Source organism: Diceros bicornis, chromosome 11, assembly GCF_020826845.1.
Source record: "Diceros bicornis minor isolate mBicDic1 chromosome 11, mDicBic1.mat.cur, whole genome shotgun sequence".
In the NCBI taxonomy this organism is placed as follows: Eukaryota; Metazoa; Chordata; class Mammalia; order Perissodactyla; family Rhinocerotidae; genus Diceros; species Diceros bicornis.
In genome coordinates this window covers 30932791-30945602 of record NC_080750.1, presented here as the reverse complement: position 1 = coordinate 30945602, position 12812 = coordinate 30932791, and the positions used below count along the sequence as shown (strand labels likewise).

Sequence of the window (12812 nt, the reverse complement as noted above, 5' to 3'; positions counted from 1 at the left end):
GTTTTCAAGAGAACTTGGAGGTCTTGATTTTATTTGAATTGTCCTAATTTTGAAAATGCTCGCTGGGCCAAAGAATGTATGTTGTGGACTTTCTAGCCTACTGACTGCCTCTTTATAATTTCTACAACTTTTAAAATAAATTTTAGGTAAACATATAATGATATAGGGCATCATGCTTAGAGTGTTTCATCCCCTATCAGAATTAGTGATCACAAACCTGAGAGTCAGATGATATTTTCATGCCCCTTTTACAGATAATAGAACTGCAGCCCAGAGAGGTTAAGTAACTTACCCAAGGTTCCCCAGTATGTTGGAGCTGGGATTCAAATCCCAAATCTGTCTATCTTTAATGTGCTTCACATTATTTCTTATGTTTTAACCAGCACGTTCAAGCTATAGCTAATATTTAGTCAGTTCACATGGGACATTTTTTTATACTGAAGCTAGCACGTTTTTGTAATTTCATATTTACCTTACGTGACAATGGCTTTTCTAGCCTTTTCTGCTGGGCAAAGCCCTCAAAAGACATAGTACCCTGAGGAGCACAAATTTGGTTATAAAATATGGGCCTGCTTTCTGACAAAGAGTTATGAAGGTGTTACATGGATATGCATATTATCATGAATTTAGACTTCTTTAAAGATCAGAGGACCCTCGAGAAGGTGACCCATTCAGCAAACCTAACTCCAACAAGCAAAGTCCTCAGGCTGACTTCATATCCTGGTCCCTTCTTGTCTTCTCCTTCTCATTCTCCTCTTTCCTCCTCTCGAGCGCCTGTTCTCTACCCAACACACAAGTACACATGGACAGACAGATGCCACCTCCAAACAAGAAGGCAGGGTGGAGTTTAGGGGAAATCCTCCTTTGGCTGTATTTGAGACTCTCTCTCCCATCTCTTGTTCTCAGCCTCCTATAACTTTATGCTGTTTTCTGTAAGTCCACAGACTCATATCCCATCCATTTCTCCCCTCTCCCCCCACCCACTCTTCCAAGGCAGAGCCTCACTCACTACTCTAGGCATTTGAAGATTTTCTGACTAAAGAAAGGGCTCAGGGGGCTGGCCCAGTGGCACAGCAGTTAATTGCGTGCGCTCTGCTTCCTCGGCCCAGGGTTCGCTGGTTCGGATCCCAGGCACGCACCAACACACCGCTTGTCAGGCCATGCTGTGGCAGTATCCCATATAAAGTAGAGAAAGATGGAAACGGATGTTAGCCCAGGGCCAGTCTTCCTCAGCAAAAAAGAGGAGGATTGGCATCGGATGTTAGCTCAGGGCTGATCTCCTCACAAAAAAAAAGAAAGGACTCGGGCCAGCCCTGTGGCTTAGCGGTTAAGTGCACGTGCTCCGCTACTGGCGGCCTGGGGTTCGGATCCCGGGCGCGCACTGACGCACTGCTTCTCCGGCCATGCTGAGGCCGCGTCCCGCATACATCAACTAGAAAGGATGTGCAACTATGACATACAACTATCTACTGGGACTGTGGGGAGAAAAAGGAGGAGGATTGGCAATAGATGTTAGCTCAGAGCCAGTCTTCCTCAGCAAAAAGAGGAGGATTAGCACGGATGTTAGCTCAGGGCTGATCTTCCTCACAAAAAAAATGTAAAATAAAATAAAATAAAATCTGTTTAAAAAAAAAAAAAAGAAAGGACTCATGTGTGAATGGTTCTCAGTCTTCTGGCTAACAGTAGTGAACTCCATTCTATAAACTGGAAAAATAAGTACCCCACAAATTCAGAAACATGTAAAAGGCACTTTCAAGCATGATTTCAATGACCTGCTCTTATTTAAAAACAGAAATAAACCATAGAGTTTGGATATTAGAAACGATGCCTTTTGTGTTTCAATAAATTTTGCTGTGTTAGACAGATTTGTTCAAATCATTCCATGGACCTATAGCCTAAACTAAGATTTTTTTAAAGCTGTGGCATTTGAATATTTCTAGTCCTCTCTGGAAGATTTAGAAAGGAGGAGCCTATTGAACTTGATGGAGCTGGCCCTTGTGGTCTCTTTTTGAAATCTGTGTCTGTTCTCCATCATCCCTGTCTTCCCAGCAATGCAAGGGAAGGCTTTGGAGGGTGAAGGAAATCACAGAGAGGCTGCCCAGTATGGGGAGGGGAACCCACTCAGGAATGGTGGTGGGAGTGGGAGAGGCCAGACATAGACTGGGAATTGGGGACAGACGCGGCTGCTCCACTTCATTCCTTTATCTGAGCTACTTGCCCCTTGTCCCAAGTCTGTGGGGGAGAAGGGGTGCAGACAGGGTGGTGAGGGTGGTAAAATGAAGGGCTGCATTCCTGTTCGTTAGTTGGTATCAGCAACTGGGAGGCTGGGGGTGGTGGTGCAAAGCAGCAAAAAGAAGTACTGCCTGCATTGAAAATTTCCTCTCAGCTCATCAAGTCGTTAGAAATTAGGTTAGAAAATTAGAAACAAGCCACAGAAACATTCAGATAAAAACTGAGTTGGAGAAGAGATGTAAATGAAGGTAGGTAATTTTGTTTATTATTTAAATAAGAAGAGATTTTAGAAAATTAAAAAACTTTAGGCTCCTTCTCCTCCATCACTAAATTCCATTTGTTAGAAAAAGTATTGTCGTTGCATTAGTAAATTGGTTCTCTTCGTGAAACTGAAATGTGCAGTGCCGGGGAGAAGGTATTGTCAGTGGACCCTTGCCCTTGTTTTGGGTATTGGGAAATGTTGGCTCTGGGATATACTGAGCCAACTTTTGTTTACCCTATTTTTAGCATTTCATTCTGTCAGAGCCCCTCCAAAAGGTAGGGAGGAAGGGAAAAGAGAAAAAGTGAGAGAGAGAGAGGCAGACCAAGACCCAGTCATTCTCATTACTCATTCTCATTTGGAAATCCTCCAGAAATAGCCAGGCAGGAACTTACAGTCCATGGTTTCGTTTTAGGTTGGGACCGTTTGCTCCAGATGGAAGGGCCATTGTATTCCATTGTGTTCTGTCTGTGGCCTGGCTGAGGGAGGGGTCCTGCCCAGCAAACAGCAGGATCCATTTCTAGTTGAGGAACAGATGTTAATTAAATATGAAATAGACAGGGCTCTTTGAATGTCACGCTTGGGGGGAAATAACTCTTGCTTTAGCGATCTGCAAAGATGACCAAGCCAATGTTTAATATTAGTTATTCTTATCGGTATTTTGTATTAATGTACCTTCATCTCTAACGGCAGTTCTATAAGGACAGTTTTGGGGTCTCATTTTACAAAGGAAGAAACTGAGGGTCAGAAGACTCAATTGAATTGCCCAGAGTCATGCAGTGAAAGAACAAGATTAATAAGATAATTAGTGAAAGAACAAGAATTTGAGTCAAATTTTGTCTAGCTCCAAAATTTATGTTCTGTTCTACCCAGAGACAAGGAAGAACTTATTGTCTGATGGAAGGGTAGATGGTGGAGTTATGAAGCTGGTGTCTGAGCATCAGACCTGTAGCTCGGTCCCTGTGGAACTCTGGGTAACTTATTTAACCTCTCTGAACCTTGGTTTTCCCATCTGTAAAATGGAAGTAACAGTACCAACTCACAAGGTTATTGTAAGGAGCCAGTGATATGGCATGTTAATGTCCCTGCCAGTTGTAGGTGCAATAAAATTTAGTTTCCTTCTGGCTCACAACTCATGTTTTTTTGTTGATCAAAGGCATACTGTGGGTCAGTTTGAAGTAAACCCCACCATCTTTCTTTAGCAGGTGCAGTACTTTGCAATGAATGCTTTCCACTCGTCTGTTAGAATCAAAAGAGTTACCTTCCCTGAGAGTTTCACTTTCCCATCCAAAGATTTAATCCCAGAGTGAATTAGATGTCATATTTTTTGTCACTTTTTTTTTTTAATAACTAATGGCAACCGCTCCCAACTGATTCTGAATTCTGGCTTCTCAATGGAAATAAATATTGCGTTTTTCTCTATTATTGAGAGATGTCTGACTCATTCTTTAGAAGGTGCTTCTCTGGAGATGGGAAAATCCTGCATTTGTTCGGTCAAGACCCGCCCAGTGCATTACTGGTAGAAGATCAATTGGTCAGGTGCAAAGATGTCAGTGTGCTCTTTTATCTTGATTATCAGAAAAGAATGCTTGGGTCGAAACTCAGTTCCCTGGATTAATCCTTTCAAAACAGGGGGAAAGTAGAAAGCACTAGAAAGGTGAAGTCTTTAGCTGTAAACCCCAACTTGGGAGACTGTGTAGTTCAGAGTCTACCACCTGGAGCAACCCATAGAGAGATGCCATTTCTAGGGTTGCCAGCTAAAATACAGGACTGGGACATACTTAGTGTGCAAAAGTATTCATTGTTTATCCGAAATTCAAATTAACTGGGCATCTTGTATATCCTGTGTTTTTATTTGCTGAATCTGGCAACCCTAGGCATTTATTGAGCACCAGCTATACTCTGTTAAGTCAGAGAGGTGAACTGCTGGGGCATTTCCCAGGGGTGGGGCTATGAGTGCGAGTTCTAGAATCAGCCTGGGTTCAGACTTGGCTTTACCACTTGCCAGCTCTGTGGACTCAGGCAAGTTCATGATTTTTGTTAAACTTCCGTTTGCCGATCTGTGAAATGGGGATGAGGTGAGGACTTACTTCCTGAGATTATCGTGAGGATTCAAGTGTCTTCAGCAAATACATGTTGAGCACTTACTAGGAATCTGCACCAACCTCAGCTCTGGTGGGCACAGTCTCTGCACTCATAGTAAGAGTGATGGGGATAATAAATAAAAACCAAGTGTAAGGCAGTAATTAAGTTTAAGTCAGAAGGAACACAGCAGGGTGAAAGGTGTGATGTGCTGTTCCTCTGAAGGTTTGTGTTTCTGGTGAAGTGGCATTTAGCAGAGACACATAAGACATGGGGGAGCAAGCAAATAGAGATCTGAGGGAAGCACATTCCAGGCAGAGGGGGCAGCCAGGGCACAGGCCTTGGGTGGCAAGGGAGCCTGCATGACATGCTTGAGGAACAGCAAGAGGCCCCTGTGCCTTGCGGGGTGGGTGAGAAAAGGGTGGTCAGAGAGGCAGCCGCGGAAGGGGGAGAGCACATGGGGCTTGTGGGCCTGGGGAATGACTTGGAATTTGACCCTGAGTGAGCTGTAAAACCACTGGAGTTTTTGTTTGTTTGTCTTTAAGTTTTATTTATTCTTATTGAGATATAATTCACATGCCATAAAATTGACCTTTTAAACTGTACAATTTAGCGATTTGTAATATATTCATGGTGTTATGCAGCCATCACCACTATCTAATTCCAGAACATTTCCATCACTCTGAAAAGAAATCCCATCCCCATGAGCAGTCACTCCACATCTGCCCTCCCCAAGCCCCTGGGAACCACTAATCTACTTTCTATCTCTGTGGATTTACCTATTCTAGATATTTTGTATAACATGTGGGCTTTTGTGTCTGGCTTCTTTCATTGGACATAATGCTTTCAAGGTTCATCACTTTGTAGCATGTGTCAGGACTTCATTCCTTTTTGTGGCCGAATAATATTCCATTGTGTGGGTGACCACATTTTGTTTATCTGTTCATCAAGAGCCTGCATTTTTTTTCCGATTATTTTATTGAGGTCATAATGGTTTATAACGTGTAATTTCGGGTGTACATTATTATTTATCAGTTTCTGTACAGACTGCATCATGTTCACCATCAATAGTCTAATTTTTATCCGTCACCATATATATGTGCCCCTTTACCCCTTTCGCCCACCCCCTAACCCCCTTCCCCTCTGGTAACCATTAATTTGTTCTCTTTATCCATGTGTTTGTTTATCTTCCACGTATGAGTGAAATTGTTATTATTGTTTTAAATATGTTAAGCAAAATAAGCCAAACTGAGAAAGATAAAACCACTGGTGTTTTAAGCAAAGGAGTAGTACCATCTGACTCAGGTTTTGGAAGGACCACTCTTGCTGCTAGGGGGGAAAATAAAGGCGCAATGCCCCACAGAAGCAAGGAGATCAGTTTAGAGGCTATTGTGAGAGACAACAGTGGCTTAGACAAGGGTGGGAACGGTAGAGGTGGTGAACAGTGAGTGGGAATCCCGAGGGAGAGGTGTTGGTAGAGAAAAGAGGTCTAAAGACTGAGCCCTGGAGTTCTGTGAGGTTTAGAGATGGAGAGGAGACAGAAAAGGAGTGGCCACTGAGGTACAAAGAGAACCAGGGGAATGGGATTAAATGGAGTTAAAAAATGTAAATTTGTGCCAAGCATCATAATAAGCAGTTTATGTTTTAGCTTTTGTATTAGTTGGAATACAGGCTAGGCGGTTGCAACTACAGACCCCAAAATAGATTAAACGAGGTAGAAATTTGTTTTTTTCTCACTTTCAGTCTGCGTAGGCGGTTCAGGGCTGGTATGGAGCTCAGTGGTGTCAGGGACCCATGCTTTTTCTTATCCACTCTTGAAAAATGTCTGACCCCTACAGGAAGGGGACAGGGTGGGTGTGCTCCTTTCCTTTTATGGGCTTTGTCCATAAAATTTCTGCTCACATCCTATTGGCCAGAATCTAGTCACCTGGCCACAACAAGCTGCAAGGGATGCTGGGAAATGTAGTCTTTTTCTGAGCACCCAGGTACTCAGCTGAAATTTTGAATTCGGTAGATGAAGGGAGACCAGATGGATATTGGTGAGTCAACTGCCAGTCTAGGCGACAACCATTAGGGGTCTGTCACATTTGACTTGGCTAGATAATGCCACTCCTTATTTCATAAAAGGCATTCAAAAAGTTTCAAATTCTCTATACCAATACTGTTCTTAAACTCAAGGGGAATTGCTCTTGAGTCACCAGGGTGACTCCCTGGTTGTCACTCACTTTTCAGATTGCTTCATTGTTTTCTGTGCTAAAATGTTACACCATAACTTCAAAGCCACTCTTTAAAAAAAAAATTTTTTTTTTAAACTTTTATTTTGAAATAATTATAGATTCACAGGAGGTAGCAAAGAAATTTACCGGGAAGTCATGTGCACTTCCTTCTCCAATCCCCTTCTCTCCCACACTAACAGCCTCAACAACCTCATTACAGAATCAAAACCAAAAAATTGACATCACCACAATCCACAGAATGTGTTCAGATTTCACCAGTTGTACATGCACTCATTTACGTGTGTTGTGTGTGGGTGTAGCTCTGTGCGACTGTGTCATATGCATAGCCTTGCATAACCACCACCACAATCAAGATACTCAAATGTACCATCACCATAAGACTCCCTCATGTTACCCCTTTATAAGCCTACCCACCCGTCCCTCACTTCGTTGCTAACTCTGGCAACCACTGATCTGTTCTCGATCTCTAGAATTATGTCATTTCGTGGTTGTTACATCTATAGAAACATGCAATACGTATCCTTTTGAGATTTGTCTTTTTTCATTCAGAATTTCTTTGAGGTTCATCCGAGTCATTATGTATATCAATAGTTGTGTTTTTTTAAATTTCTGAGTAGTATTCCATGGTACAGATGTACAAAGGCACTCTAAACCTTGTGTTTAGCATACCCATGTAACTGTTACCCAGGTCAATCCCAGGACCCCAGAAGTGCCCTCTGTGTCCCCTTCCTGTCACTATCCATCCAACCAAAGTTAATAATTGTCCTGACTTTTAACACTGTAGGTTAGTTTTGTCTGATTTTGAGCTTCATAGAAATGGAAATATACAAAATGTGCTCTTTTGATCCTGATTTGTTTTGCTCAGCAGTTGATTGTAAGATTTATACAGATTGCTCATTTTCATTGCTGCATAGTAATCCGTGGTGTGACAGTACCACAATTTATTTATAAACCATAACTCTACTGTTAATGAGCATTTGAGTGGTTACTTGCTTTTGGCTAATAGTGGCACTGTGAATATTCTAGTGTATGTCTTTTGGTAAAAAAATATATATGCTTTTCTTTGGGGCATATAATTAGGAAAGGATTTTCTGGGTCATAGGTATATATCTGCTGACTTAGTCGATACTGTCAGACAGATTTCTAAAATGGTCTCACCAGTCAATACTCTGGGCAGCAGCGTGTGAGAGTTTTGGTTGCACCATACCCTTGCCAATACTTGATATTGTCTGTCAGCTTTTCCTTTATCCTTTAAATGTGTTTAGACCTTGCAGCCATTGCTTCCATGGTTCAATCTTCATGCTTTAAGCAGAATTTGTCTTTCTTTTGTACCACTAAGATGTAAAACCTCACATATTCTTTCACTACCTTGATTGATTGAGATTGAGATTGAAAGACTCATTTGGCTTTTGAAATTCAGTTCAGTAAACACTCAGGCAGTGCTAGGCATTTTGGAGTTTGAAAAGATAGCCAGACCACAGTGTCTGCCATCCAGAGGCAAATCATGTAGGTTTCTGGACCAGGACAAATGCTCTTGAACTAGAGATCAGGGACAGGGAGCCTCACATCAACATTTCTTCCCACTTCCCAGTCTAATAGTTAGCGTTGGATACTTCCTTTCTTCTTGTCAAGAAAATTCTTCCTTTAAGGCATTTTTTCATATACAAATAGCCCTCATAGCCGTATTTAACTCCTCTTCTTTCCCATGCACTGTTGATTTGAGGAAGACTCATTTGGGGCTTTGAAATTTAGTTCAACTGTTAAGAAGCATGAGAATTTCCTGTTATTTATTTATGGTTGTTAAATGGCTTTAAAATAAATAAAGGTAATGTAGTAAATAAAGGTGTAGTCTAGGATGCCTGTCACGTGGCAAGAAGTTTCTCAGATGTATCAAGATTGTGTCTGCATCAATCCTGCAGGCGTGACACTCTGTGCTTTAGCAGATTTCTCAGAAATATCCATACTGCTCCTTTCCAGAAATTTGGAACTATCCGGGCAGATTTGATTGAGCAGATGAGATTCAAACAGAGGCTGAAGGTGATCCAGACACTGGAGGATACTACGAAGCGGAATGTGGTAAGTCCTTTGAGAAATGGCGTGTGGTCTTCCTTCTCCATCCTTCCTCACGCTCCTGTGGGCACATACATGCCTGCTTGACAGACTGAAGATGATTTAGAAGAAGAAAATCAGGAACTTTCCCAAAATGACATTTTTGAGTTTGTGAAATTCATTCTGTTTATTCTTTTTATAGGTGCGAACCATTGTAACAGAAACTTCCTTTACCATTGATGAGCTAGAAGAACTTTATGCTCTTTTCAAGGTGAGTTTCAAAGTAAATTCATATACATTCAGGGGAATAAAAGTTCACATTAATAATTCAGTTAGTTCTAGATTTTCTATTAAATTGTTAAGGGATAGCATGAGTCTCAATATACGTAAATAGGAAGATAGAGCTGAGAGCATAAAAATGGAGTACTTAATATGAAAAATAAATATATTCTTATAATTCATTTAAGTTGATGTTTTAGCTTTCTTCCACTCCATATTTTAGCTGTTTCCTTGGACTTAAGAAAATAGGGTGTTTACTTGATAATACTCATTGGATCGATGAGTATTATCTTCTGCCTGACATTCTTATAAATTGTAATTTCCTATATTAAGCTGTATTAAGGCACCCTTAAAAAGAGATATATAGCTAGAATAAGAATAAAGCTGATCAAATGTCTTAATTGGTTAAATCTCTGTGATTTCTGTTTCATAATTCAGCCCATACCAATCTTGATCCTGAATAAGAAAATATGTTAATAAATAAAGCAATGTAGAATTTTTTTCTTCTGGAAAAAATACTTTTGCCATAGCCATCATTGTCAGCATCATAGGTAAAAATGTGGCAATTGACAGGAAAAAAGTTTTAAAAGATGCTTTTTATGCAGGTACCAATTTTTATCACAATCTCTAATTGGGTAGCTTCTTATATATGTGGTCATGCATCGCTTAATGACCGAGACACGTTCTGAGAAATGCAACATTAGGTGATTTTGTCATTGTGCGAACATCACAGAGTGTACTTACGCAAACCTAAATGGTGTAGCCTACTACACACCTAGGCTATATGGTACTAATCTTATGGGACCACCGTCGTATATGCGGCTCGTTGTTGACCAAAATGTTGTTATAGGGCTCATGACTGTAGTGGCTTTCACTGCCAAAACTAAACTTGGCTATATTGAGGACAGCTAAGGTAGTAGAGGAACAAACACAAAGGGACAAACATAAAGATCTGAGCTGAACACCAATAGCTCTTAGAATCAGAGAATGTGATAGCTGGGAATATTTTTGCTAATGTTCCCACTTACCTCTTAGTGACTGGAGGGCACCACTGTTTTATTTATTTTTGTTTCGCTAGTGCCTACTATAATGTCTCTCCCTGCTAGGTGTTCGAAACATGTGTGTTGAATACATAGGTAAATTAGTGATCAGTTATCAATCTAGTACAGTCTCTGCGTGCTTCCTATGCAGACGCCAAGAGACTAAGGTGTCATCGATGGTTAGTGATGCGCTTTGTGCAGCCCAGCAGCATGACCAACAGAGGGGACAACAGTGCCCCCACCAGCTTCCATTCAGCACTCGAGAGTGAAGTCTCTATCCTGTGCCATCCCATTCATGTTTTATTCATACATGTAAAGCACTCTAGCTAATTGCTTGGTGTAAGTTGGTTGTCAATATAATGATCCAACTTATATCAAAACAAAAAAATATAATGATCCAACTGAGGTCCGATTTTAAAGGGATACTGAAGACCATAAGAAATCTGCTTCACAGGGTGGTGGGGGGAAGGGTCGGGGTTTGGGGTAACTAAGCAGACGTGGGAGTAGCAGCTGGAGGCAGCAAGACTGTGGACAGATAATGGGAAGGGCTATGAGATCAGAAAGAGGAGGTTGAGGGGCCGTGACTGAGTGGTTAAAGTTCTGTGTGCTCCACTTCTCTGGCCCAGGTTCGTGGGTTCAGATCCCGGGAGCAGACCTACTCCACTCGTCAGCCATGCTGTGGAGGCATCTCACATACAAAATAGAGGAAGATTGGCATAGATGTTAGCTCAGGGCGAATCTTCCTCAGGCAAAAAAGGGGGAAGATTGCCAACAGATGTTAGCTCACAGGAGTCTTCTTCACCAAAAAGAAAAAAGAAAGAAAGAGGAGGCTGACCTTGGGGGACACCAGGAAAAGGAGGACCAGGGCTGGTTGTGCAGAAGCCCCAGATCCAGAGATCGCTGAAGCCATGTCTTCCTACCTGCATTCTGGTCTGTGCACCTCCAAGTACCAGGTGTACCCTGTAGCATTTGTACCCTGAGGATATACCTGAAGAAGACAAGCTTTTCTTACACTCCAAAGCCCTGCCCTGAGGGTGTGTTGACAAACACAAGTTCCCCAAGTCTACTGAGCCACCCCAAAGAAGACCCTGAGACTTGGTGGGTGTTAGGAATGGGAAGGAGTTTCTGGTTCTGCGGAACCCAAGAGAAAAACTTCAGTTACAGACTCTTTCTTGAGTCTTTTGAACACTTTAATTGGCTTTAATTCATTTGAACAAACATTTATTGAGACATTACTATGTGTCAGACACCTGCTAGACTTTTAAGTCTTTAAAAAGCTGATTTCTTGGGGTTTTCCTGCAGATAGAAAGGAAAGATGCAGTTCTCTCCCAAGGAGCTTACTGCTTGGGCTTTGGGGTAAAACTTGATGGAAGAAGGTCAAAGGCTGCCACCCTGAGGCAGATTTGGTGGAAAATGTGGTTCAGGGCCCCTTTGTCCTAGTTTCTCTTGAACTCTTTCCAAATTAGTCCTTTGGTCCTTGTTCAGTCTCAAGGCCCTTAGCCACCAAATGATGGAGTATGGGTCTCATCAGGAAATAGGAGATGATCTGCATGGCTTGTCTTTCCTGATAGATGTGAGCACCAGGGAAGTGCCTGTACCCATATTCAGGCCTATTTCTAGAGTGACTTGGGTGCTTTGGTTAGGAAGAAATGCTTTGGGTAACCTTTATCCACTGACGTAGCTCAGGTAAAGAGGACCCCTCCTGGGGATGTATCATCAACACGTCTCACCCACGGAGGGTTTCTGGGCATCACCAGTGATAATTCAGAGTACAGCTCAACCCACGGCTACTGGGACCTCAGCCTCTGCCTCCCTCCCTCCCTCTGGTATCACCACTTTGTCTGCCCCGAAGCCAGGAATGCAGTCTCAAAGCCCTGGTGAACTTGGACGCGCTTCCTTTATTCTCCCATGGCTGCATTACAAAAAACCTGGCCTTGGCTCTGCTCTCCACCTCTCCTTCCTCCTCTCTTCCCTCCTCCCACTCCTCTCTTTTTTAGGTTATTAGCTACTATTCCCAGTAAACAGCTTGATAAAGACATTGGTCTTCTTTGCTCCTTTCTAAATAAGAGCCAAGCTTAAGTACTGCACAGTCACAACTGACTCCCCCTCTTTCAGAACCCCTAGGCAAGGAGGAAAGATCTGTTTCAAAGGTGTTTTTTTCTATTGCAGTATTTGTACATGCTTGTAGTGAAATACTCAGACATATAATAGGGAATAAAGTAAAAATAAAGTCCCTTTTTCGTGCCCCTCCTGTCTCCCCCACCCACCATCCTGAGCTAACTGTAAATGTCTGGGGGGAGGGATGTCTTTCTGCACCTTTCTATTACATGTTTTATCTTTGCAGTCTTCCTAGAAGGGGTGTATGTTTCTACCAGTGTCAATATGACCTCATGAATAAAGAGGCTGCCTTGTTTCCAAGGGCAGAAACAGGAAGCTTTTTGTTGGATCCAGATCTCTATTCTCCTCACCATAGCGGTTCCTACTCATAATTTTTCTAGAGCTGTTTTCAGATGTGTGAAATAGGACCCCACATTTGTAGCTTGAATACTGTATGACTATGACTATATTTATGTGATTGTGGTGACCAGGAGGCAGGGAGTTTATGGGACACTAAACCAGGAATTAGGAAACCCA

At 42.0% G+C, this 12812-nt stretch overlaps 1 protein-coding gene across 3 annotated transcripts in view; it reads left to right on the top strand.

Annotated features, from left to right (window-relative positions):
• The window catches only part of TBC1D9 (TBC1 domain family member 9), a 111171-nt gene that overhangs the window by 86026 nt on the left and 12333 nt on the right, over positions 1-12812 (top strand). For all 3 annotated transcript variants that reach the window (XM_058550115.1, XM_058550114.1, XM_058550116.1), the window contains exons 14-15: positions 8788-8886; positions 9062-9130. In XM_058550115.1, the coding sequence (XP_058406098.1) occupies positions 8788-8886; positions 9062-9130 (168 nt within the window). The remainder of the gene's footprint in view (positions 1-8787; positions 8887-9061; positions 9131-12812) is intronic.